Raw genomic sequence first — 26,971 nt, forward strand, 5'->3', positions numbered from 1 at the left:
TGTGGCGCCATTGGTTACAAGGGCCTTCGATAGATAATCTCTGACCAATCGACGGCCGTACTGTACATCGCCGCTGTCCAATCACGAGCCACTGAGCGGCCACTTGGGCTCGCCCCAAATAGTCGTCAGCTAGTGGTCGAGCCAAGTCAAGTCATTTAGTAGAATGGTCGAGATGGGTGGTACGCATCTCTAGTGGACTCAACTCAGCTTTTAAATAAGTTATAAATTTCACTTTAAGCCACTTGTGTTATGATTAAGGTGCGAGTTTGCATTTGTACGTAACTTAAAGGTAAGTTTTACATCAACACACATCTTTTCATTACTGTTTTTCTTCGAGCGTAAGAGTCGAGTATGCACGTACGCGCGCACACACGCACACACACAAAAAGAGGAAGCTAACGTGTTGTGCTAACTCTTCCTCCACTCCAACAGCTGCTGCTGGTGCCCTCACTTTTTCTCTCCCTGTTTTCGCTATTTAAAGTCGGACTCTTTGGGGAAGGATGTCAGTCCCCGGCAACTCGCTCCAACAGCCCCGGGTGAGGCGCAGCAACGCGGGCTCCCCGGGCTCGTTCGGAAACGGCGGATGTCGCCTGCACCCGCTCCGCGCCACCGTGCCCTACCAGTTGCTGCGGGGCGGCCAGAGCAGCCCAACGCGGCCGCCGCCGAGCCTTCACAGCGGGGCCGCCGCGGGCAGCCGAGGCTCCAGCCCCCCCTCCAGCCCGACTCTCCTCCTCCCAGGAAGTAAGCAGGGACTGTCGTCCGAAAACAAGGACGCCTCCTGCCCCCCGGACTCGCCCGTTTCCAAAGGTAAACAACACACACGCTAAAAGTATGTCACGCCACGTTGTAACTCTTCATTTTTACACACACACAGTTTATGCAGAAACGATGTGAAAACTCACAAGTCAACAGGTAATAATGAAATGGAAAACCTGGGAGTTCAAATCATCTTCAGCAAACACAAAAGTTGACCAATTCATGTGGTCGCGTGCTTCAAAAGGCAGTCTAAACCATCATCACCAAAGACAAAAGTGTAATTATAACCCCAGCAACTCAAAAGACAAACAAGTTGAAATGCAACCAACATTTTTGGGCTAACTTGGAATTGTAACTATCAACACAAAAGATAAAAGTGCTGTTAATAATCATACGATCTCCAGAGTCGAATATAGTGCTAGCTAGCCATGTCCCCCTTTGGCATCGCACTCAAGTCAAAATCACGCAACTAAAATATGAATAGACTATTTACACCAATCATGAGTCTGCTGAAAAGATGAAAGTATTCCCAAAACGATTGTTCAATGCAACTGCATGCACAACAAGAGAGTATTAGTTGACCACACTTTTGTTTGAACATTGAATAAAGGTTAGTAATAATAATGATCAGCAATAATGCTTTGGATTAGCATCTAATGCAAATAAGCATTTTGAATAAACTGGAGACCCTCGTATTAAAAAAAAAAACAATTGTCAAGATTGACTGATATTAAATACTTGTAAAACATTTTTGAGCTATGTCACCCAGTGCTACAAAGCACATAATGCTTAAAAAGGCGTTTATTCAATCTTTATTTTGACCAGACCGTTGACTTCTTCGTAAAGATCGAGTATTATACATATTAAGGGCGACTGGTTAGCACGTCTGCCTCACAGTACAGGGGTGCATGGTTTGATTCCGGCTCCAGCCTTCGTGTGTGGATTCTGCATGTTCTCCCTGCGCTTGTGAGGGTTTTCTCTGGGTACTCCGGTTTCCTCTCACATTCCAAGAACATGCATGGCAGGTTAATGGAACATTCAAAATTGTCCCAAGGTGTGGTTGTGAGCATGAATGGTTGTTTATCTATGTTTGCCCTGCCATGGATGCAAACTAGTTTAGGGTGTACCCCATCTACTGCCTAATGAGAGCTAAGATAGGCTGCGGCACAACCGCGGCCCTTGTAACGATAAGAAGATTAGAAAATGGATGGAAATTTCATTTGTGCTGTACGTGCACATTTGACAATAAAGTTGTATTCAATCCGATCCAAAAAACGTTTGTATTATGTAATCATGGAAAGGGAACTTACCTTAACATTTTTTGAATTTAGAGTCATAATGGCCCTCGAAGGGACATCATAACTCAACCCTGCCCAAGAACCTTTACATTCTGTAAAGATTGAAATTCAAACTTAATTTATTGAAAAAAATGTGCCAGAAACAAAGATGTGATAACTTGGAACGCTAATAATCATACCGTGACATTTTCTGACAGGAAACAATGAATGAAGTTATCGCATTTTCATGACCGTACGGTGCACCGTCTTAAGAGGCCCAGTGTCAGTTACTGTTTCTGTTTTTGGATTTAACACATACACAAGACATACTTCATTATTGGACGCGGGCATGGTAAAACGTACACTAGCTTAAAAAAAATACGGTAGCATGCGTACATGCTGGCATATATTTTTATAAAGGCAGTCGGAGCGAAACTGAGTTTGGTTGTACTGCCTTTTAAAAAACATATACTCGCGTGCATGCAATCCTACCGTATTTTATAAGCTAGTGGATGTTTTATCATGCCAGCATCCAATAATACAACACGTCTTGTGTATGCGTTGAATATCGAAATGGCACCCTTAACTATCACGATGCCTTTTGATACGGTGCGCCGTATGGTCGTGAAAATGGTTTTAAAGGTTGATTTTGGTATTATGCACAGAATTTTACGGTATGTAGGGCTTTGAGCAGAGTACTGGTTCACATTGCTGACTCCATCTCCTCTCTATGTCTGTTGTGGCTTGTTTTCACTGCAGGATTTGGAGGCGGAATACTGACATAAGCACAAAATGTTTTTACATGGCAATGAATGACTCCAGAAACTTCCTTATAAGGCTTTTGACAATGCAGTCGTCCACGTAGCCTCAAGTGGACCCGGTTTTGGCTTGACCATTTATCACCATGTTTGTAGGTGGAATAGTAGTATAAGTAGGAAACCGTTTTACATCTCGCCGAATGAATTTGTTAGACATTTGTGTTTGGTTGTTGGCAGGGTAGTGGTTCACATAATTAGCTTGATTCCCACTGGTTTGGCTTGTGTTTCTACCGCAGGATTTGTAAAAAAACATAGCGTAGCAATATCTGAGCACCCGAGCAGGACTCGAAGGAGGAATACTGCTGGTGCAGTGCTTCACACAGCTGACTCAAGTCCAACTGGTTTGACTTTTTTTTTTTTTCCTCCCCAAAAGAGGATTTGTTGTTGAGATATCGATATCCGTGCATTCATCTGTTGGACACGTGTTATGGGTGTCTGCAGCATAGTGGTTCACATAGCTGACTTAAGTTAACATGGCTGCCTCACAATCAGGAGATTGGGGTTCAAATCTCCTTTGGAGCGTCGTATATTCAGTCAGGCCTCTCAAAGCCGCTCATCAAAGAATATTAATACATACCCCCTGCATTCCTCCGCCCGGGATGACCGCCTACCTTGATCAGTGTAGCGTGCGCATCAGGAAATGAGAAGCCGCACTTGTCTTCTTTTTCCACAACAGGGCATCCCATGTCCCGGCCTGTCCGCATGCCGAGCATACCTTGGTTTCAGAGCGCGGCGACCTCTCACCTCCCGGCCGGGGTGGCGTATCGGTGCCACCTTACTGTCAAAACACACCCCAGGGACTGATAATGTACTCCACATGCATGCTACCATTATATTAGCTGGTTGCTGAGCCGCAGCCATGGATCCTGCAGTCTCCATTTCCTAAAATGTGCATTTTTTTTCCCTGTGGCCCATGCAACAAAAGCGGTACTGTTTGGAAGCAGAAAACCAGCACGACGTCAAACTTAGCAGATAGTGGGCATAAGTGTCATATTCCGCATGACATCACTTGCCCGATAAACTTTTTTTTTTTTTCCCTGTAACAAAGAGCGTCAACAAAGTGGCAGCTGTGCTGAAAGGCTCCTGTTTCATTGTGGCCCGGGTCAAAACTGCAGAGTCGGACCGAATGTGAAAAGCGGCGCCCAAATGGTCGATCTGCTAAAACAGCTGTGCCTTTTTTTTTTGGTAACGGCGTCGTTGGCACACCTTTGTTTTTGTCTTGCAGTGACTCGTCGGTGCCTGCTTGTTTTGTTAGAGTTGAACTTGTGCAGTGATGCTAACAAAGCTGGCAGGCTGTTTCCTGACCAACTGCGGGACACATGCTGAAGCCTTCTCTCATGCTCACAGCCAACATTAACACCAGACAACGTCCTTGTGGTTGTGTTTTTATGTTGTGCGGTTTTTGGATTGAGGAAAAGTGTTGAAAGTGACCTCCCTTCACACCCAAACGGGCAGCATTTATTTTGAAATTCTCAAAACTTTGTAGCAAGACGCAAAAAATATTATAAAAATGCAAATATACAGCGGTACCTTGACGTAAATGTTGAATTTGTTCCGTGATCGCGCCAATAGGCCAAAATATTCGTCTCATGTCCCCAATGAAATGAAAGGAAATGCCATTAAGCCATACCAGACCCCACCCCCCCCGCCCTCCACACATACACACAAAATGTTATGACATGTTTTTTTAATATGAGGGAGAACACACTTGAATATTGTATAAAAATACGAGGCACCCAAGTAAGCGATTTTCACCATACAGGCTATTCTGATTATATTTTATTTTTTTAACTCGTTCAGTACCAGCCAATTCTGGACCAAGTCTGAAAAGACGTTTAAAAACGTCTTTGGGACTGAATGACTTAACTTGCTCACAAAAAATTGCGATGCACGCACTGTACCGCAATGAACTTCACCCAAAGGAGTAGTTTCCTTCTGTGTGCGTGCGTGTGTGTGTGTATAAAATGTACCGCACACCAGAAGGGGCGGCGCAATATCCATTTAATTCTTTCGTTTTTATCCAACTACGTCATTACTATGTTTTCAGAATGTGCAATAATTCTATTTTCTTATTAAAACACATTAAATCCTAGTTTGCTTTGGGAAGCTTGAACGGATTAATGGCATTTTCTTTCATTTCAGTGGGGCGACATGACTTGAGATGCAAGTGTTTTGAGTTACAAGTGTGGTCACGGAGCAAATCAGTCGTACCTCACGACACCATTGGATGTATGTGCGTTTTCTCCTGAGTATGCATGAACACCTCTCCGCCCGTGCTTTTACCGGGTGGCACCACATTTGTTTTCACCTTTTGCTCTCCCGTTCATAAACCACTCGCTTCGCTCTGGAAATGCGGGCGCGATTCATTCCCCATGTCCACTAAAGGCAAAGTTTTTATTACAACTCCAGCCTGAAAATAATCACTCTTCATCCCCAAAAATCGGGATGCTTTGATCGTCTTGGCCAGGCTCACTGGGGGGAGATTATTCTGGTCTGGCAAGTGCGGAGACGGTGGAAAATAACCACAATCCCCTGCTCCGAGAGGCCTGGCCGGCCCTGTATCAATATTGATGGAAATGTAGCCCGTCGTCTTTGTCCGTGGAATTGTACTGTAGCCCAGTGAGCTTACTTAGGCCATACCTTTGGCTGGACGGGCCTGTATGTTCTACCAACAATGGCTGCGTGTGTGTGTAGGGGACAGCGAGAGGGGCGTTTGGAGTGCGTGTGTGTGTGTGTAGAGCTAGGACAGAATGTACAGCATCTTTAATGCTCATCATACGCAGCTCTTGAAAGGGCCTCGTACTTGACAACCCTAATGCACTGCTTGTTGCTAACGTCTTTGCGTGCATGCAGTATTTATGCGCTTTGTGTTTGCGCACGATATGATGAGTGTTATAGCGAAATATGCCAAAGTGTTAGATGGCAAAGTGGGGGGGGGGGGGAATACTATAAAAACACACTACTACAAAAACATTACGTTTAGTATGTACTGTACGTATCGTGTTGTGAATATAAAATATTTGACAAAACTACTAAAATATTTGATGAAAAGTTAGACTTGTTGCAACATACAAATCAAAGCAAGACTTTTGAGTGTTTTAAATCAAAAGAGCCCAGGCTGTAATGCGTAACTATCTTGAGTGGGGGGGGGGGGGGGGGGGACTGTAAGAGTAAAATATATATTTTATATATATATATATACTGTATATATATATATATATATATTACCCATAATACCCGAATATTAGAAATAAATACACAAGTATTATGACAAAAGTCAACATCACATGAATGTTAGATAGGGGGAGAAAATGCAGAAATATAAGAAGATAAAAGTAGTGCAAAAGTAGACAAATGTTAGATATTTAATCAAAAATATCAAAATATCGGATGAATGCAAAAATATATGATGGAAAAAAATACTGGAGGAATATTTGAGGAATCCTCCCAAAATATTTGACATACAGCATATGAGATCAGGGGGACACACATGCATGGCATAAGAGAATTGAGAAACAAAAAATATTACACAACACTTTAAAAAATATTTTTAAAAAAATAAGGAAGAAAAACATTTCTCATCCCAAATTTAAAATCCCAAAATATAAGACAATGGTATTGGCTGAGAGATTCTCAAAGTAACCCTCGATCGTTCCAACCAGGCAAGCCTAATGCACTTTTGATTGTTGGGGCTTATGTCCGCGCGTGCATGCAGTATTAATGCACTTTGTGTTTATGAGCTCAGATGCGGCGGGCATGACATCGTGCAACCGAATGAGCTTGCTTGTTTTCTTTGTAGGAGCGTCATTGCACAACCGCGGCTTTCAGTCCACAATGAACTTTGTCGTTTTGATGCAACGCCAAATTCAAAACGTTGCTCTCTGCAGCTTGTACGCTTGTGGATGTTCCTGCTGAAGATAGTTGTGGAAGTATGATTGAAAAACGTGTGTTCCATGAACAGTGTCCCGTCTTGACTTAAGAGCGGTGCCGCAACCTTTGACTCACGAGGTCACGAGGGCATTTTGCGAGCCAGATTTTGACTTGACTTGCGTCAATCCTGATCTACCGGTAGATCTAAGACGGCTTCTAAGTAGATCCAAGGAGTGTCGAGGAGAAAAAAAACAAACAACCATTTGTGTGTCTTTGTAATATATTTTTTGTGTTAATTTACACTGCACCCTAATCATCCTATCAGTCTCATGTTCACAAAAAATAAATAAATAAAATAAAGCAGGTAAATCTTGAATTTACGGTGGCGCGTGATTACGTCACCGGAACTTGTTAGCTCTCAGCAGTCTGCAATTGCAGCTTGTGATCAGAGCTGTTGCGCTCTATCTTTTATGGTCATTATTCTCATTCAGAGTTTGCTTCGTGTACAATTCACCGAGGGCACGGAAAAAAGAATCGGATTCTAGGAGCCCCCAGGGAAGTACTTTAAAATGGTGCGTGTGAGCTACGATAGTTAACAGGCTGCAAAAGTGCATCGCGTGCATCAGTTTCAGGCTGTTTCTCATCATGGCGCGCGTGTGTGCGCACGCATGCTGGTAAGGGTAGATCCCGGTAGGTTAGTTGATCGAAAAGTAGATCTTCGGTCCAAAAAGTTTGGGCACCCCTGCACTACAGTGTAGAAGAAGCCAAAAAAAAAAAGCTATCGGCATTGTCCATCCATCCATTTTCCAATCCGCTTATCCCCAAAAGGGATGGGGCAGCCGGAGGGGTGCTGGAGCCTATCGCAGCCGTCTTCGGGCAGTAGGGGGGGGGAACCCGGAACCGGTTGCCAGCCAATCGCAGGGCACACACACACACGAACAACCATTTGTGCTTAGACTCACACTTGGAGTGTTCAATCAGCCTACCGTGCATGTTTTTGGAATGTGGGAGGGAGCTGGAGTACCCGGAGAAAATCCACACAGGCCCAAGGAGAACATGCAAACTCCACACAGGGAGGCCGGAGCTGGAATTGAACCCCCGTACCTCTGCACTGTGAGGTCGACGCGCTAACCACGGGGCCGCCAGCGGCATAATTATAATTACTTCCAAAAACAATGAACGACGTACATTGTCTCCGTTTCTAGCAGAAAGGTCCAAGTTGCAGACGCGAAGCTCCAGCGCCATCCGACGGACATCTTCCCTGGATGCCATCACCGCCCCTTACCTCACCGGACAGTGGCCCCGAGATGTTCACGGGCCTTACCCCTACTGTATGAAAGACAAATCCACTCAGGTACACCGAACCCGTCAAAAAAAGGAAGGTGGGATGTTTCGTGTCTTATCTGGAGTGAATTTGTTATCTGTCAAGATACTTTATGGGGTATGAATATAATTGCCAATGTCTTTTTAATAGCTGGTGTGAACACATTTTATACCGAGTGGAAACAGACACCGTGTGTGTTTTTATGTCGGGCGTGAACGTGTTTTAAATGACGGCCGGAACAGGTGTGAAACCTTTTGCTATGTCAGGCGGGACCGCGCTTCATTGCGTGCAGTGGCAGGCCAAGGTGTTAAATGGCAAATATGTTTTCTGAGGTTTTCACATGTTATACCAGATACGCTGATATACAAAAAGCGCTACAAATATGATGAATGACTTTTAAAAAAAGTTTTATGGATGTATCTCATACCAGATCTGAAACGTGTCCAGAGTAAACTCACACTATACTGTGTGATTTATTTTGGAGGGGTGGGGGGTGTAAACATGTTTTGCATTGTGTGAATGTCTCTTAACAGTGAGTGAGCAGGTTTTACGTCGTACACTAGGTGTGGAGGTGGGATTTTTGTTTTTTTGTAAGCCTGAACAGGATGTACATTGGCATTATCCAATGCTCGTGAAAGGTCGATTCGGATGCTTCAGTCATTGCGTTATATCAGCTGCCAACCTGTTGGAATGCATTGACTGAAGCAGCCCGACTCACTTCTGTTCTGGCCATGACATCCTTGATCACGTGAACAACCAAAAAGTTTTTCCTGCCTTGTAAGCCTCCGTTATTTAAACTGAACTTGACGGGCGATTATCCAAACAATGTCAGCGCAGAGTAAAGCTCCGGTCCACGCATTTGCTGCTGAAATGTGAACTCTCGGCGAAGAGAACAGCGATCCCCTTCGACAATCCTTGAGCAAATACATTGGCAAACTTCCCCTCAACAATTGGTCAAAGACCACTTCTTGCTAACAGTGCACAAAGGGACCTCGGCCATTTTTTTTTTTCCCTCTTTCCGAACTATGCTGATGGTTTGCACCTGTCCCCCGGGGTGAGGACAAATCTCCCTGCTCACCACCTGGCCCTCGTGGCCCCCGTGGAACGCCTTCCCTTTGTGTGACAGAGGGCCCATAGACATGCTAATAGCCCAACACACAACGTCTTTATGAACATAAGGAACCGCCGAACAAAAGCCGACTCATCAAATAGCTTAGACCCCCCCGTCCACCCCACCCCCCCAATTAAAACATTGCATTCGAGTACCACTGCCACGATTGGGCATCTACTGGGCGCTCCACTACTAAGCCTTGTTGAGGAAATCTCGGGTTGAAGAGATTCAAGTGGAATCGCAAAATAATCTCCCAGCACATTCCTCAAATATGAAGGCAACATCGGTCTCAAAGACACGTGGACTTTTCGTCAAATCGTGTACTTGGGGGGGGGGGGGGGGGGGGGGGGGGACAAAAGTTCACACCTGATTTAATACGATATATAAATCAAGATCAGTTCTAATGCAAAACACATTCACACCCGTTGTAAAACTGCATCCCCCTCCCCCCCCATTTAGACACAAAAAAAGTCATATGTATGCCAGATCAGAGGCGTACACCTCAAAACTATTCTGCTTTTAGTGTTTACATTGAACGCGTACACTTATTCCGGATGTGGTTTTGAAACGAGACCTCCCACACGCAAACCAAACGGACCTTGTTTTTTGACCCGTATTTTATGGCGGCTCCGCTTGCTGATTTTCAGACATGAGCAGCAAACAATTCGGCCTCTTCCTCCAACCATCCTTCGAGGCGTGCGTGTCCTGGCGTGCAAGCCAAACAATCGGAATTCCATGGAAAGCGGCGGCGGTGCTGATTTCCTGCTTTGGATTCTTGAGGATGTGACCCGCTTTGCCGCTCTGCGTGTGGGATCGGTCGCATGAAAGTCTCTATCTGCGCGCCGACTCGCTATCTAGCTTCACGCTTGCTTCTGCGGGCCAAAGGGCGCACACAACTGTGACGCCACACACGGCTGTCATTGCCATTAAGGATTTTTAGAAACAAAGAATTCAAATTTGGAAAAAAATAGTAATCTGGTAGAAAACAAACCAAAAAATTTTGTTTAGTCTGCTATAATTGGGATGAAAAACTTGCCATGCGAAGGCTACCCTATGCCAAAATCTCCGCCCCAAAACCCGCACACAGGCTTAACGAGGAGGTTCATGGCCCCATCCGTTTAAGTTACAATACAACACAACACGTGTTGATACTGGCTGGGCCCCACATACTGAAATTATTATAATTCAATTATAAAATGAGTTTATTCCCATAAACTTGAAATGTGCGTTAAATCGTGTGCATTTCTTGATGAAGACAAAATTGGTATCTCAATTGAGGTCAAGTGCCGATGTTTAAGTAAGTTGAGGTGCTTCGTTTTGGCTTATGTCACGCCGTTGTCGTCATCTTGGTACAAAGGAACTATGTTGAAATCAGTTGAGGAGCTTCACTGAGACAAAAGTAGTACTTTGCCAACATTTTGGGGCCACCGAACGACGTTGAAGCGAGTTGAGGAGCTTCCTTTGTACCAAAGTAATGAATTGCCATCATCTTGTGGCTTCGTCTTTCATTTAATTAGAAAGGAAAAATCTGACACCCCCACCTCAAAAAAAAAAAAATTGGAGATGTTACTTTGGGCCACATCGCCCACCCATTGCGGTGCATTAAATTATTTTTTTTCCTTGGTTTACAAAGGAAAGTCAATCACTTCTCTACCACCCGGACGTGTCATGGCGCCCGTTGTTTACCGACATAATGAAATTTGACGGACGGCTCAAGAGAATGTACTTCTGCGCCTTTCAGACTCCAGGCATGTGGATGGACGACGGGGCGGACCAAGGGAGTCCTCACCAGAGGTCCGCCTCCTGGGGAAGCGCAGACCACCTCAAGGAGGTAGATGCTCGCACGCACTCGCTCCCTCAACCTCACCCTCACTCTCCCACCACTTTCTCACACACACACACACACACACACACACACACACACACACTGCAAACTCTTTCAACCTCGCTCATTCTGTCACACCTTCACCCCTTCACACTCACACGTTCTCAGATCATTCTCTCTCGCTCACTTGCACTCTTCCCTCCTCACTCTCGCACGCCAAATCTTCCACCACACTGTCACTCACTCATAATAAGTTTTCTCACAAGCGCACTTACAGTCCTTACTGTGACTCTCTCACATTCTCTGAGCTCATTCTCTCAACCTCATTCGCGCTCTCATTTTTCTTTTCCTCTGGCACACATTGTCACATACACACACTCACCACCGTGCTCTCATTCGCTCCCTCCGACACTCAAATTTGCGCTCGTTCCCTTCCTCTCTCACATGTTCTTAATTCATTTGTCTCACACTCACTCTCCACTTAGTCTCTTGCGGGCAGTCTCTCCCTCACTCTTGCACATACTTTGACACAACTGTCACGCACCTCAAATACTCTCTCACGCGCAGCCAAACTCTCTCGCTAACTTCCACACTCACCGGTAACACTCAATCACTCACTCACACTGACACTCTCACACTTATTGACTCAACCACTCATTCATCCTCTTTCAGATACTCTCTCACATTTTTACAGTCACTCCCTTCTTCCCGCACCCTTTCTCAAACTCTCTCTCACGTATGCTTTTTCCATCACTCTCTCACTCTCCCGCATTTTCTCTCTCATGATCACTGCCACAATGAAACTGGCAGCTGCTGCGACACGTGTTTTTGTCATTTTCCCCGGGGGTTGAACTCCACATGTGTCTTTGCTTGCGCCGCGGTCAGCCTTTGCATAAGCTTTTCCGTTTCTAATCCGACCGCTCTTGCCTATTAGGCGCCCAACTCTAAATTTAAGGTCTTTCTCTCCCCGAAGCGCCACTGCACCGCCGCCTCCCATATTTGAACTGATCCCTTAAATGTGCGGCGCATTCAAAGCGCACCGCTGCATGTGTGGGAGCGTGCAAAGAGAGCCGTCTTTGTGGCGGCGATGCGGTGAAGACCGCACCTTTTGTCTGCATAGCACAAGTGCGTCTCTCAGGCCCATAAAGGGCATCCTGTTTTCGTCTGATATAGAAGACCCCCCACCCCACCACCACCACCATCGAGCCCTCCCTTTTCACTGAGCTCGGTTCATCATCAGACGTGAATGGCTGCATCACGCCCTGCGTTGTTATGAAGTCTTTAGGAGTTCAAACACTGTTCAAGCAATGTTGATTTGCTAAGAGGTGGCGTGCGATGAGGCTTTCAAGACCCCCCAAAAAAATGTTTCGGGATCATTGCGTGATCAGATAATGACATAATAGCAAGCGGTATGGAAAGTTCATGTAATTGCCCTTCATTTGACGCACGTCTCGATGGAGCTTTGTCACAAATACATTTTTTGACATCGGTACCGGAGGGGAAATGGTCACCAACTCTGTTTGACGTGGATCTAGACCTTCATGCTTTTATTTGTCAAATGTTATGATGATAAATAGCAATTAATAGGGAAATCAAGTGGTTTCATACGGATGTGAGTTTACCAAGTGCCACAGAGGGAATAAAAGTGTGTGTGGGGGGGGGGGGGCTTTATGTCATCATATTAGTTCATTATTGATAACATAGCAACAGATCAGAAAAACCGACCTCATTTTTGACATCATCATCGACGTGATTTTTCTCCAACTCTTTTTTGTTTTTTGTTCTTCCTTTCGCTAAACTTTTTTTTTTTTTTTTTACACTTTCCCCAATTGCGCGTTCCGTGTCATTGAATCTGTTCCATTTTGTCCCTTTTCCAGCAGATTGCCAAACTGAGGCTGCAGCTTCAGCGCGGCAAACAAGGGAGTCGACAGAGCAAAGAGCGGGACGCCACGTCCGGGACGCCACACACCCAACAAGCCGCCGCCGCTGCCGCTGGGGCCTGTGCCTCACAGGTTAGGCCCAGTCCCTGAACACTAAAAAAGCCCCCCAAAACATTCCTTTGGCATCTTCGTGCCAAGGAACAAATGTTTAGTCAAGCCAGTGTTTGGTTTAATCGGCAAATAGAGCTTCTGTGTCACCTTGTGGCATCTGCAGAGGATTCGAAACCATTTTCGGTGGGGCTGTCAATTCATTAATTTTCAGGCCTTGAGGCAGAAGTATTCAACACCGACACGTCCAACCAATCAATGCGTCGTCTCCCAAACGTCTGCCGGCTTATATAACGCATCACGCAGAACGCCGTGTACTGGTTGATGGAAACTAGCATAGTTGTTACAGTTCTTCGAAACTTTCAAATAACGGCTCGTTTGACACACGTGGAGGAGCAATACATACAAAAGGGGATTCAACATAATAATAATAATAATAATAATAATAATAATACATTTATAAGTGCCTTTCAAGACACCCAAGGACACTTTACAATAACAAAAAACACAAAACAATCAGTTGAACACCAAAATGGTTCACAATGACACCATGACGTTTTGTGTAGCGCGAGGCTGCTAGCTTGACGCTAACGCACAATGCGAAATATAATAGACAGGAGGGGCAGGGGGTAACGACAATGTTTCCACAAACTACAGCTACTTTAACACACACAGGGGGAGTAACACTTCCAAAAACAGCACACAACAATATTTTAACGTATTTCTCTCTGTTATGTGGGGACGACAACTAGCGCTTTACTGGTGCTTATGTTTACAATGCTGTCTTATTCTTTCGCTTGTACTTCATTTTCATATATACTGCATTTGTTTCAATAGTTTTTTTCTTCTTCTTCTTTCTTCCTCTTCAGCATAAGGGATCTTCTTGTTCTTTGTCCGCCAAGTCTCTGATCTGCAGAGTGCCGAGCAGCGTGGAGGCGATCAACCACGAGCTGGAAAACGTCTTCATCAGACATGATTGGGAGCACGGCTTACAGGTAAACGCCCATTTGGGAGCGGTAGGACTGTTATTATCACGCCCACACCTTTTGGATACACATTAAGTACCATTTACTGTAGTCACGTGGTCGTCACAGTTTGACTTTCAATTGACTTTTTGTGAATGGCTTTTAGTTGGAGATGAACCAAGAATCTGTTCAGTGGTAGTCATTTTTAAACAAACAACAACTCCAATGTACCTTTGAGTAGTACCTCAAACAAGTAAGCTACAAAAGTGTCCTCTGGGAAAAAAAACACATATAGGGATTGATTACTTTATTGTGAATGATCTGACTTTCACCCAAAAAGTGATTGTAAAATAGACATAACTGTTACTCAAAAATATGACTTGAGTTTTGTAAGATTATATTTACTTCTTGAGGAAAAAAAGACATTATTCTTGTAGGATTTAGCTTTATTCTCCTTAGATTGTAACATTTTTCTTGGCAAACATGACTTATCTTCAAAAAACGTTTTTTTTTTTAAAGAAAATTATTTTCTGGAAAGATCCTGCTTTTATTCTGGGGGGTTCCCTGAAAAAAAAAAGTTACCGGTACTTGTAATTTGCCAACGATTTATATACAGATTTTTATGATTTTAAAAAAAACACCTTTCATCTGATAATTTTTGATGTCTTAAGTTAAATTCTTTGTTTTTTGTTTAATCATTTTTTAAAATCTATACTATTTAGTTTTATTTTTCTTCATTCTTGTAAGATTATGACCTTTTTTTTATTCTGGGAAAAGTCTGACTTAATTCTTGTAAAACAAATTGATTTGTGAAATGAAATAATCTTATAAAATTCCATAATTGCTTTTAAAATAAAAGCAATTATGGATTTAAAAAAATTACATTTTATTTTCATGAGCATTTCAAGCAAGCAAACTGGCAAAGTGTAACCCCCCCCCCATTTTACCCAAGTGCTGTCTCTCGCTTGTACAACAGGCCACGGACGCTGCGGACGGCCGTCGGGCTCCTTTCCCGCTGCACCGCTACAGCAACATGAGCGAAACACGGGACACGGACACCCAGGCCCCCTCCAGCGGAGAGTCCAGTCCGTCCCCCCGACTCCGCAGCCCCCTCAGTCCCCAAAACCTGCACTCCCCGGACGGAAGCCCCTCATCCTCAGCGGATGACGTGGACAAAGGTTTAACTCCTCTGCCTTACTCTAGTGAAGACTTATTGTACAATGGGGAGGACCCCTGCCCCCGAAAAACATAAAAATCCATATCGTAGCGTATTGTATTGTGTTTTGTAGTTTTAATCGTATTTTTTTGTTTGTAGAAGGCGCGTGCGGCTCACCGCTTCCCAAGTTTGCCACGTCTCCCAAACCCAACAACAGCTACATGTTCAAACGAGAGCCACCGGAAGGCTGCGAGAGGGTCAAAGTCTTTGACGAGATGCTGTAAGTTGACATTAATTAGCTTGTATCAGAGTACACTTCCGTGCTTTCCGTGTAGATTTCACTTGAATGCATCGCGAGATAGCAGGAGCAAAAAAAAAATCTGCCCCATTTGTTTGACATTGTCCTAGAGAAATTCATCTTAATCATTTTTATAATAATAAATCCAATGTATTCATTGCTTTTCTCTACATAGACTGGAACATATCTATTCTTCATTAAAAACATGTTAATTTGATTATTGTTTACAACAAAAAAAATCTAAAGATTTGCTTATGTGCTACAATTTCCAGTGTAAATTCTTTTTCATGCAACGTGTTAACAACCAAAAAACAAAACAAAAACCGCCGGATGGATTTTAATCAACGCTTTTTGTTTTTCCAAGGTGTGGCCAATCAAAAGGCTTCCCGCTCTTCTCGTGTCCCGACAAAAACAAGGTGAACTTCATTCCACGAGGTTCAGCTTTCTGCCCGGTCAAGCTGCTCTGCTCGTCCCTCTTCTCGCCCTTGTCCTGCTCCGGCGCCGATGCCGACGCCGGCGCCAGTGCCGCCGGTCTCCACAGCAATGACGCCCAGTCTCAGGACACGCCCAACTCGCCCGATAGGCAGGAAACTGAGGCGGCCGTCGGCGGTTTGTCGTCAGGAATATAAAAGACGCTGCCACATTATGAACGCAACAACAACAAAAAAAGCTTTGCACTCCATTAATTCCAAATCAAGCTCATGTCCACACAATCAAGAACAGATTTTTTAACACCCCCCCCCCCCCCCCCCACCCGCGCCAATAAAGCTAGTGCGAACTAGAAGCTTAACTGTGCGGCTATGGTAAAGTAATTATTAGCTTATTTAATTTAGGCTAACATCGATGCACTTTCAATCACGTTATTGAACAAACGGCAAGTAAACACAAGCAGTTGTTATTGTTCGTCAACTGTCGCTGTTACTCGACAAGCAGAGAGGCTAGCGGTTAGCCAGTTGGCTGCCAGCCAAATCGATGCTTCCAATTTGTTCAGGCTCATGTCACAGGTCCAGCTTTGCATTCAGTCACAAATATGGTGCTGTATAACATGAGGATGGCGACCCCAAGTGGACAAGAATATCTGCACCTCACGTATTACATTGGCATTAAGTGTGAAGGTTTAAAATGCATAGAATAATTTTTAAGAAGTTACTACTTCCATCTCTTTGTAGCCTAACCCCCACAATAAACAAGAGTTTATTGTAATTTTTTTATTAAAATGTGACTATCCATGTACATTTGCATATTTCCGTACACAAAACACTAATTTCCAAAATTTATGAATGTATTTCTCCCCAAAACAATCTCTTTAGACTGTTTTTCTTGGAAAAAAAATACTTCTTGACTTATTCTTCAGTGGTCGGGAATGTTGAATAGAAATTCAAGTGTTTCCCTACTGGTATTCTAATTTCAATATTTTTTTTTGGGGGGGGGGTATAAGAAATTTCTGGAAAGATTACACTGTTATTCTGTAAAGGAGCACCTGAGCCAATCAAGACAAAAGGTGTAAAAAATGTATGAAACTGTTTGTGTGGACATGTCCCTTGTGAGGCTTCTTCTACTTGCTGTTTTTTTTTTTTTTTTGCTGCTCATGGAACTTGAGTTTGGACTGTTGGTTTTCATGGCAACAAACATTTCAGACAACTTTGTGATGGCCAATCAGCTTCTTTGTAGACAACAACACTGCTGCTCTTGTAGTTATACATAATGAGACATGAGTAATCTCGCTTGTAGTCTTTTTAGGACATTGTTACATTTTTTTCAATGCGAGAGACCAAAATGTTTTTGCCTCCTTGCCGTTTTTTTTTTTACTCTGAATCTTCTCCTTTGGCCAATGGGCACACGTTAAACCTGTTGACGCATTCCACAGGGATCGTGCTACATCATGGGTACCAACTGGTGCCAGCCCTGACCCCTTAAAATGATGGACCAAAGCAAAGTGCGACAAAATCGGATGAGGACTGATGGTACCTGTGTATGTTTGTGTGTGCGCGTGCACACCTGTGATGATTTTTGTTTTTTCAGATTACAAAATAAAAACTCCAGCAACACTTCAAAGGCGTAAATGGGAAACGTTGTCAAGCACATGTATACACTTTTTTAACGAATTTATAATATATTTGTATTTTAGAAAGTTGTTTTTCGAAGTCGTCACTGATGGCGTAGTGGTACACACGCCACATTTTCATTTTTTTCTTGGAAGATCAACTGAGGCAATGATGTATTGTCATATGTTTTATTTCCCACACGCTAGGGTTGATAATTGAGTGTGTCGTCATCTTTGGCTTAGCTAACCTAGTCAGCAAAATTGGTCTGGCCCAGCTCTGGTAGTAAGGTTTAAAACGCCTTACCATTCATGGTCCTGTTTTTCGGCTAAAAATGCCTTACTATACATGGTCGTTTTTTGCATCTAAAAACGCCTTACTATACATGGTCGTTTTTTTCGGGTGATAACGCCTTACCATTCAGGGTCCTTTTTTTCGGCTAAAAACGCCTTACTATACATGGTCGTTTTTTCGGCTAAAAATGCCTTACTATTCATGGTCGGGGTTTTTTTCGGCTAAAAACGCCTTACACTATACATGGTCCTTTTTTTCGTCTAAAAACGGCTTACTATATACATGGTCGTTTTTTTCATCTAAACACGCCTTACTATCCATGGTCGATTTTTTTCGGCTAAAAATGCCTTACTATACATGGTGGGGGGTTTTTCATCTAAAAACGCCTTACTATATATACATGGTCGTTTTTTTTCGGCTAAAAACACCTTACTATACAGGGTCGTTTTATTCGTCTCAAAATGCCTTACTATACATGGTGGGGGGTTTTTCGGCTAAAAACGCCTTACACTATACATGGTCGTTTTTTCCATCTAAAAACGCCTTACCATTCATGGTCCTTTTTTTCGGCTAAAAACGCCTTACTATCCATGGTCGTTTTTTGCATCTAAAAACGCCTTACTATACATGGTCGTTTTTTTCGGGTAATAACGCCTTACCATTCATGGTCCTTTTTTTCAGCTAAAACGCCTTACTATACATGGTCGTTTTTTTCGGCTAAAAACGCCTTACTATTCATGGTCCCTTTTTTTCGGCTAAAAACGCCTTCCTATACATTGTTGTTTTTTTTCAGCTAAAAACGGCTTACGATACATGGTTGTTCTTTTTCGGCAAATAATGCCTTACCATACATGGTCATTTATTTCAACTAAAAGCGCCTAATTATATATGGTCATTTTTTGGGGCTAAAAACGCCTTACTATACATGGTCGTGTAAACATGGTCGTTTTTTTCGTCCAAAAACGCCTTACTATACACGGTCGTTTTTTTTTTCATCGAAAAACGGCTTACTATACATGGTCGTTTTTTTTTCACCTGAAAACGGCTTACGATACATGGTTGGGTTTTTTTCGGTTAAAATTGCCTTATTATACATGGTAGTTTTTGTCGGCTAAAAATGCCTTACTATACAAGGTCGTTTTTTTTCGGCGAAAAACGCCTTACTCTTCATGGTCGTTTTTTTTTCAGCTCAAAACACCTTACTATACATGGTCTTTTTTTGGGTTGAAAAACGCCCTACTATACATTGTTGGGTTTTTCTTGCTAAAAGCGCCTTACTATACATGGACGGGGTTTTTTTTTGGTGCCAAAAACGCCTTACTATATATGGTTGTTTCATACATGGTCATTTATTTCAGCTAAAAACGCCTGACTATACATGGTCGTTTTTTTCGGCTCAAAACACCTTACACGGTCGGGGGGTTTTTTTGTTGGAAAAAATTTCACTATACTTGGTCGTTTTTTTTTTCAGCTAAAAACGCCTTACCACAATAGTTGTTTTTTTCCGGCTAAAAACGCCATACATGCTCGTTTTTTTTTTTTCAGCTAAAAACGCCTTTCTATACGAGGTCGTTTCTCTCGGCTGAAAACGGCTTACTATACATGGTCGTTTTTTTGGGCTAAAAACGCCTTCCTACATATGGTCGGGGGGGGGGGGTTCGGCTAAAAATGCCTTACTATACAGTACGTGGTCGGTTTTTTTCGGCTAAAAACGCCTTTCTGTACGTGGTTGTTTTTTGGGGCTAAAAACACCTTACTATACATCACTGGTGTCAAACTCATTTCTCATGGTGGGCCACATAACGGCCTCGGTAGGTGTCAAGTGGGCCGGACCATTAAAATGATAACATACTTTGCTATAAATAACCAAAACAATGTCTTTCCTTTGTTTTGGTAAAGAGAAGCATAAGAACATTTGTGAAAATGTTAACATTTAATGAACGTATCTTTGACAAAACATTTCATGAAGCACCTTACATTTCCTTCAACAAATGTGCAATTTACTTTTATCATTCAGATATATGCATTGCAACTGATCCCATTGATTGTACAAACTTTAACAAGTAATTGGTATTGAAAAATATAGTTATGCACTTTATGATTAAACAAGATTTATAAAGAAAGGAAGTTTTAAACCATTTACACGTGCATATAAAATCTAAATGTAATCCCTGCTTACACCTTACAAACTAAGGAGAGTGCTATTAAATGTGTAAATGTAAGAGTGGGGCGGCCCGGTAGTCCAGTGGTTAGCACGTCGGCTTCACGGTGCAGAGGTACCGGGTTCGATTCCAGCTCCGGCCTCCCTGTGTGGAGTTTGCATGTTCTCCCCGGGCCTGCGTGGGTTTTCTCCGGGTGCTCCGGTTTCCTCCCACATTCCAAAAACATGCGTGGCAGGCTGATTGAACACTCTAAATTGTCCCTAGTTGTGAGTGTGAGTGCGAATGGTTGTTCGTTTCTGTGTGCCCTGCGATTGGCTGGCAACCGATTCAGGGTGTCCCCCGCTGGGATAGGCTCCAGCACCCCCCGCGACCCTGGTGAGGATCAAGCAGCTCAGAAGATGAATGAATGAATGAATGTAAGAGTGCTACTGATAGCGTCTGCTGTCATGGGTCTGTCTCAGTGACGGACTGAGGCTGCTGTTGTCTTCTTCTCTGGTCAAAACTGTGTTCCCTAGCGGATACTCAATAAATTGCACCTTATTAAAAATATTAATTCTGTGTCTTTTATGCATTTTTAAATTATCCTGCGGGCCTGATTAAACCTCACGTGTGTGTGTGTGTGTGTGTGTGTGTGTGTGTGTGTGTGTGTGTGTGTGTGTGTGTGTGTGTGTGTGTAATGAATGGAATTTCGAATTGGTGTAAAATTGTAAAACAAGGCTGTGTGTTGAAAAAATAAATCTGAACTGCATTTAAGGGTGGCTCAATACTGGCTGGCCATATACGGGCCGGAGTTATAAGTTTGCCAGAGTCAAGCCAGTGTCTTCTTTGCCACTCCTGGGCCGTGTTCGGCCCACATACATTATGCCAGTGCCAGCTTCATCCCGAATCCGGGCCAGATGCCTTTGCTGACTGGGAAAATAATGTGCGCATTTAAGATCCAGTCTGAAGCTCATTTTGGTCACATTCTGTTTGCATTTTTCACCATTAACAGGAAGTGCAGATGAAATCCCTTGAATGTTGGCTTGGTTGGAAGCTCGCAGGCAAGTGTGGATGGCTGGCTACTGTAGCTAACTAAGCATTGTGAAGTTGTTGCTCGGTGTGGCTATTGCCGACCGCGTCCGGGTTGGCCAGAGGGTCCAAGTCTGCAAACAGGTTGAACCACGCCAACGTGTCCTTGGACGGACCGGAACAGCTCGCTGCTACAGAGGGTGGGGGAGGCAAGGGAGGTCGGGACGGAGGGCATGGAGAGTGCAAATTCAAATTTGTTTCTTATAGATTAATGTACCGATATTACCCCCCCCAAAAAAAATTAATTGTCAGAAAGAAAGGTTGAATTTTGAGTCGATTTCCCCCCCCCCCCCCCAAAAAAAATAAAGTAGTTTTTGGGATGAAAAGTGGGATTTTTTTTTCCCTCTCAAGAAAAAGGTAGTGAATTCATGAAAAAAGTTGGATTTTGGGGGATTGTTTTTTTTTTTTTTTTTTTGCAAAGAGTAACATGTTCAGGTTTCGTGAAAAAGTCCAGTATCGTTCGAAAGAAAAGAAAAAAAAACAATTTTAATTTAAGAAAATAAATGTGGACTTTTTCAAGTAATAAGGTTAGATTTTACTGAAAAGAAAGGTTACAATTTGCAAGATTTTTGTTTGTTAAGCTGAGAATGAGGTAGTAATCTTTGAACCAATAAACTCACGCTACGACAATATCGATGCTTGTTTTTTATTAGCCCAATTATGGCAGATTACATTCCGTATTGGGCTATTAAGCATTCTTCTTTTTTTTCCTCAGCCATTAACCATATTTTTTTGTGGTGGGAAAGTTGTTAAAAACAGCATGAACCAATGGAGGGGGGGACGGACGACCCACAAACAGTTAAAACCCGTCATTGAATGAGGCCCCGAGTCTTCATGTTACCTTTTAATCCACCGGCTCCTTGGGGTTGCTCTGTTGCCGCGGCGACAGGCTGCAAAGTGCTCCCGGCTCCATCTTCTGAAACAGGCAAACAATTGGGACATTTATCCCCTTCCAGTGAACAAATTCTTTGCCGACTCACTTGTGCTTACCTAGCAGCGTCTTCAAGTTGAGGTCCAGAAGCTGAGAAGGTAGAAATAGCGAGCGGGGGTCTGCCGCTGCGGCGTTCCCATCTGCTGGGGCGTCGCCGAACACCGGGCTCCACTGTCGGCACAAGGGGGCGGGCTCGTGGAGCGACAAGCCTCCCAAGATCTCCTCCAGCAGGGCCGAACTGTCCTTGTCCTCCTCCGGAAGCTCCGACGATGATTCACGCGGTTCTCCTTTAACATACAAAGAAGGATGTTGGTACCAAAAGAGAAACACTCGACCTGATGATGTGGAGATGGCTATTTTCGCGTTTTTTTTTTTTTTTGCCACGTCCGTTCTTTGGTTTGGGACACTACAAATTTAAAGTCGTGCTGTGATATTCTGGATGAGGTCTAATGCAAAACATGCAGAGTCATATAGAGAAGAAAGAGGAAGAGAGTAGTACAGTTGTCGTAGTACTAAGAAATAGGGCCTGACCAAATTTTCTTTTTTTTTCGGCTGATGGAGATTCCGATATTTGGCAGAATAACACGCCGATAACGGTCTCATTGTCCGCTGAATTTTTTTTTAAAGCAATGTCATGAGTCAATTCATGTCAAAAATCTGACTTACAGGCATAACATTGGACTATTTTAGACAATACTTTGTCCTGTTAGTTTTTGTTGAACTATGCAACAGTCGATTTGTCAAGTCTTTTTGGGGAATGAATATTTGAATGGCATCTTTGTGTTATGTTCTTATGTATAAAAAAAAATCTCTAAAAATTGGCAAAAACAAAACATCTTTGTGCCAGCAAATAACAGTGGCCAAACATGTATGATGACATAACAGTACATTACGATAAAGTACGGCTGTTTTACTGCGATAGTAATGAAAGGAGTAGTAGCTCGACCTGACTGAACGCACGCTCTGATGTTTGCAATCCTATGTTGCTGAGTTGATTGGAACTTTTTTCACATTTTCCATTTTTACCTTCTCTTGTTGTACCGCCACTGGTGCCATTCGCCAGCGATGCCAGACTACAAAACATATACACACCAAAAGTTTGAATGAACACATTTCAAAGAAATCGAGTCATGCTCTTATTTTATCGGAACGTACTCTTCCGGTGGGACCTCGTCGTCGTCTTTTTTCTCCGCTTGACTTTTCTTCCTTCTCCTCTTCTTCTTCTCCCTTGATGGCCCCTGTCATAATTCGTCACGATGAAGATTGCGTTTGAAATTTGGATGTGAAATATGAAATGGCGCGATCGGCGCAATGCGGCCCAGACCTCGTGGCGCAGGCAGCCCTTGAAGTTCTCGTGAATGGCGGCCATGGTGTGAGACGTTTTCTTCCAGAAATGCAGTAAAGTGGTCTGGGGGTGGGGGGGGGCACATTAGAAAGCGTGGAGGCCTCCCGTAGGGAGGCCGCCGCCAAGTCTTACCTGGTAGGTGGCCAGCACGTGGGACAGCAGGTTGCAGCGACTGGCTCCCAGCAGGTCCACCTTCTGGCACACGTCCATCTTCAGCTGGTCAAAGCTGCGCTTGGTGCAGCGGACCTCCGCCTGAACCTGACACGCGCACGAGCACTCAAGGTGATGACACAAGAAATGCCTTCTGTCGCTGGCAACACAAGTCTCCTGTTGGGAAATGCTGCCCTCTAGTGGATATTTTCTCAAATCCCATGAAACTTGAAACCCTAATTAGAAACAATAACGTGGCTTGAAACATTACGCCGACATTTTTGGATCTTAACAGTATAATTTAAGACACAAACTCTGACTTCAAACGCTAATTTGATGCCCTAACCACGGTTGAAAACCTAACCCAAGATTGAAACCATAATTTCAAACAATAACTCAGATTTGAAACCCTACTACAGTATGTAACACTATCACTTGGCTGAAAGCCTTACACTTGTTTCAGACCATTTACCAAACTTGAAACCTTAATTTGAAACCCTTCAAACCATGGTTTGAAATCTTACTTCCAAAAAAATCCAACCCTTGTTTAATTTCAAACCTCACCCAGGCCTGAAACCCATACCCAGACTTTAAACCATACCTAGGCATAAAACCCAAATTTGAAACCCTACTTTGAGATCCTAACACTTGTTTGAGGCCCTAATTTCAAACATCCTAAATCACGCTGAGGAAAACTGATATCGTTTTTCTGATCGGGAAAAGCCCAAATCGATTTCCTGATTATATTCCTGATTATATATATTAATTGCCAAGCCCTACTTGAAACCCGAACCCTGACTTCAAGCCCCATATGTTGTGCTCCTCTGCGTCACCCCCTAACCTTACGAAACTTGTCCATCTGCTTGCACGTGTCCGGGTCCAGTTCGGCGGAGACGTCCTTCATCCACAGCAGGGCTCCTCTGTACTCGGTGCGACTCTGCTCCATGCGCTTGACCGTCAGCCACGTGTCCGAGATGGCCTGGAAGCGGAACGTCTCCACCTCCTGGTACAGGCGGCACAGGGGCTTCGTCAGCGCCGGTCTGCAGGGACGTTACCGTGAACATTAGGATAGCGATGGCGATTATTAACGGGGGTGGCGGGCAGGCCGACCTTTGCTGGGAGGAGAAACAGAGCGCTTTGCCCGTGGCCTGCATGATCTTTCCCGCTCGGCTTTTGTCCTGAGAGCCCTGAGAGCGCAGGAAGCGACCCAGCTCGTTCTCCTCCTGGGAAAGAACTGTGGGGAAATGTTGAGGGGCTGTGTGAGGAATCACTCACTGCTCGCTATATGGGGATTTTTCCATCGAGTGGACCTGGATAGTGCCTTTGAAAATCTCTCTCTAGTGTTAAGGAAGAAGGGACAGAACTGAATGATTCTGAAGAATCATTCATTCATGTCCGATTTGTCTTACTGTTTATTGTGCATGTTAAATTGCGCCATGTACAGCGCTTTGTATGCAGCGATGGCTGTTTGAAAGTGCTCTATAAATACTGTTGACTTGACTTGAATACACAGTGGTGCCTTGAGATACAAGTGAGTTTTTGCTTTGACTCAAGAGAAAATACTTGAGATACACAACTCAAAAAGCAGCACAATGTGAACGATTTTGGGAGTCGGGTACGGATTAATTGCATTTAAATTCATTTCAATGAGGAATGATGACTTGAATGACCAATTTGTATTTTACGGGACCAATTAAACTTTTATGTCAAGGCATCACTTTTTAAAGTCGAGGTGGTCCACTGTAGAACTTTTTTTTTAAAAAATCTTTATCCGCCTTCGGCTATTCCGGTGATGATGTGGTGATACGTACAGCAGATCCTCCTCTGATACTGCTCGATCACCTTCAGCAGCTCCATGCATGTCCTCTGGATGGAGTGAAAAACCTGACAAGCAAAACAATCACAAGGATGAAAACAAATCAGCGTTCAGTCCCATAAGACAGTGGCATGCCTTTTTAAAAAACGTAATTTTGAAACCTTAACCCCGGTTTGAAACGCTAATAAATTGCAAATATAAGCCAGTTTTGAAATTGTGATTTGAAACATTTCCTTAAAAAATAAAAATAAGGCCTAAAAACCTTAATTTGAAACCCTATTCCTAGTTAGAAAACATACAATGAAATCCTGACTCAGACTAGATTCCAAAATTTGAGCCTAATTTGAAAACATAACTCTTATTTAAAGAGGTGTATTATTTTACACTTTACTCCCGCCAACTGTTACATCAGCCAAGTGCGAACTTTAAGTTGTAAATAAAGCTAACATGTATGTTTTGGAAAAGTGGAAGCAAGCCAGAGTCCTCCAGCACGGGAGCAGCCGACCTCCAGTTTGGCGTCCAGCTCGGCGTCTGAGGCCACCACGTGCTGATCCTCCTTCTTGCCGCTCACCCTGATGAGCGTCTGCTTGGTTTTCCAGTAGCGCTGCTGGAAGCGGCTCACCACCGAACGAGAGTCCTCGCCCAGGAGTGTATGTTCCATGGGGTCGCTATTCGGAGAAAACGCACATATGACGTCAGGAATGAGTTACTAACATGTCACATTCTAGGCTGACAGTTAGATGTACCAGTACTCACAAATTCACGCCCTCCATATTGTTTTTTTAACCTGTGGGGAGATAGAATCAGTTTGTCATTCTTTCACATAATAAGACTACAAATATAAAATTATTAACCCAGGGTTGAAACCTGGACCCTGGCTTCAAACATCAACACTGTCATCAATCCCTAACACAGAAAAACTGGAGAAGAACAAAAGTGAAGATACTTTAAGTCCAGTGTTAAGTTTCCAGAGTTAGTAATGATTTGGCGAGCAATGTCATTTGCTTGTGTGGGTCCAGTGTGTTTTATCAAGTCCACAGTCAGTGCGGCTGTCTACAAGGAAATTTAGAGCACTTTGTAAAGCCATCGACAAGCTTTTTGGAGACAGTGATTTTATTTCCCACAAGGATTTGGCATCTTTATACAAAGTCAAACCTGACAATTGCCGAATTAATAGCATAAGAAAAACAGGACTTGATTGGCCAGCTAACTCACTTGATTTGAGTCCAACTGAAAATTAATGGTGTATTGTCAAGTCAAATCCAGATGATGGTAAGGCCAAAATCAAACAATCTGAATTACAATAACAACTAAACTACGTTAAACACCATCATCTCCATACTCCCCACCTTGATGCTGTAATTAATGCAATGGGAGCCCCAACAAGGTGGTGAAATTGGATTTTTGCATGTGTCTTTCTGCCCTATTGAAACAAACGCTTGAAATTCACGGACTTCCCCTCAATATAATTTTTTTCCGCACCCTCCTGTACGATACTGCACTTACTTGAACTGCAGTCCTTTATTATCGATTTGTCTTACTGTTTATTGTGCATGTTAAATTGCGCGATGGATGTTTGAAAGTGCTCTATAAATACTGTTGACTTGACTCCCACCGGTCACATCAGTGGTCCAGTGTCATTTCGTCGTAAACCCTCATGAAACCACATGAAAAACAAATTATCACTCCAGCTAACCGGTTGATGACTGAACTGAAACAACGTTAATAAACACTTAAAATAACAGATTTTCGCCAGCATGTGAACGCTAATTTAA

At 43.4% G+C, this 26,971-nt stretch overlaps 3 protein-coding genes across 7 annotated transcripts in view; 2 read left to right on the plus strand and 1 right to left on the minus strand.

Moving 5' to 3' along the window:
* Nucleotides 1–26,971, plus strand: part of septin7b (septin 7b) — a 169,184-nt gene that overhangs the window by 57,994 nt on the left and 84,219 nt on the right. The gene's annotated exons all lie outside the window — the stretch shown is intronic.
* On the plus strand, nucleotides 15–17,443 carry LOC127600945 (glucocorticoid-induced transcript 1 protein). 4 transcript variants are annotated; one of them, XM_052065880.1, is made up of 9 exons: nucleotides 15–289; nucleotides 482–807; nucleotides 7,927–8,075; nucleotides 10,898–10,987; nucleotides 12,862–12,993; nucleotides 13,839–13,964; nucleotides 14,911–15,112; nucleotides 15,250–15,370; nucleotides 15,753–17,443. In XM_052065880.1, the coding sequence occupies exons 2-9, from the start codon at nucleotides 501–503 to the stop codon at nucleotides 16,015–16,017; spliced, it is 1,392 nt and encodes a 463-aa protein (XP_051921840.1). In that variant the 5' UTR covers nucleotides 15–289; nucleotides 482–500; the 3' UTR covers nucleotides 16,018–17,443. The 4 variants fall into 4 exon arrangements, with proteins under 4 accessions (XP_051921840.1, XP_051921838.1, XP_051921839.1 ...); XM_052065878.1 differs by having other exon boundaries at nucleotides 19–289; nucleotides 433–807; nucleotides 12,859–12,993; XM_052065879.1 differs by having other exon boundaries at nucleotides 20–289; nucleotides 7,930–8,075; nucleotides 12,859–12,993.
* Nucleotides 19,639–25,983, minus strand: ica1 (islet cell autoantigen 1). 2 transcript variants are annotated; one of them, XM_052065882.1, is made up of 12 exons: nucleotides 25,953–25,983; nucleotides 25,702–25,864; nucleotides 25,192–25,264; nucleotides 24,491–24,614; nucleotides 24,222–24,420; nucleotides 23,363–23,488; nucleotides 23,210–23,293; nucleotides 23,041–23,123; nucleotides 22,912–22,958; nucleotides 21,945–22,220; nucleotides 21,796–21,870; nucleotides 19,639–21,082 (listed from the first exon to the last, which is right to left on the minus strand). In XM_052065882.1, exons 1-12 carry the CDS (start codon nucleotides 25,967–25,969, stop codon nucleotides 20,958–20,960), a joined length of 1,392 nt encoding a protein of 463 aa, XP_051921842.1. In that variant the 5' UTR covers nucleotides 25,970–25,983; the 3' UTR covers nucleotides 19,639–20,957. The 2 variants fall into 2 exon arrangements, with proteins under 2 accessions (XP_051921842.1, XP_051921841.1); XM_052065881.1 differs by having other exon boundaries at nucleotides 19,639–21,085.

The sequence above is a fragment of the Hippocampus zosterae genome, chromosome 5 (assembly GCF_025434085.1).
Source record: "Hippocampus zosterae strain Florida chromosome 5, ASM2543408v3, whole genome shotgun sequence".
Taxonomy (NCBI): Eukaryota; Metazoa; Chordata; class Actinopteri; order Syngnathiformes; family Syngnathidae; genus Hippocampus; species Hippocampus zosterae.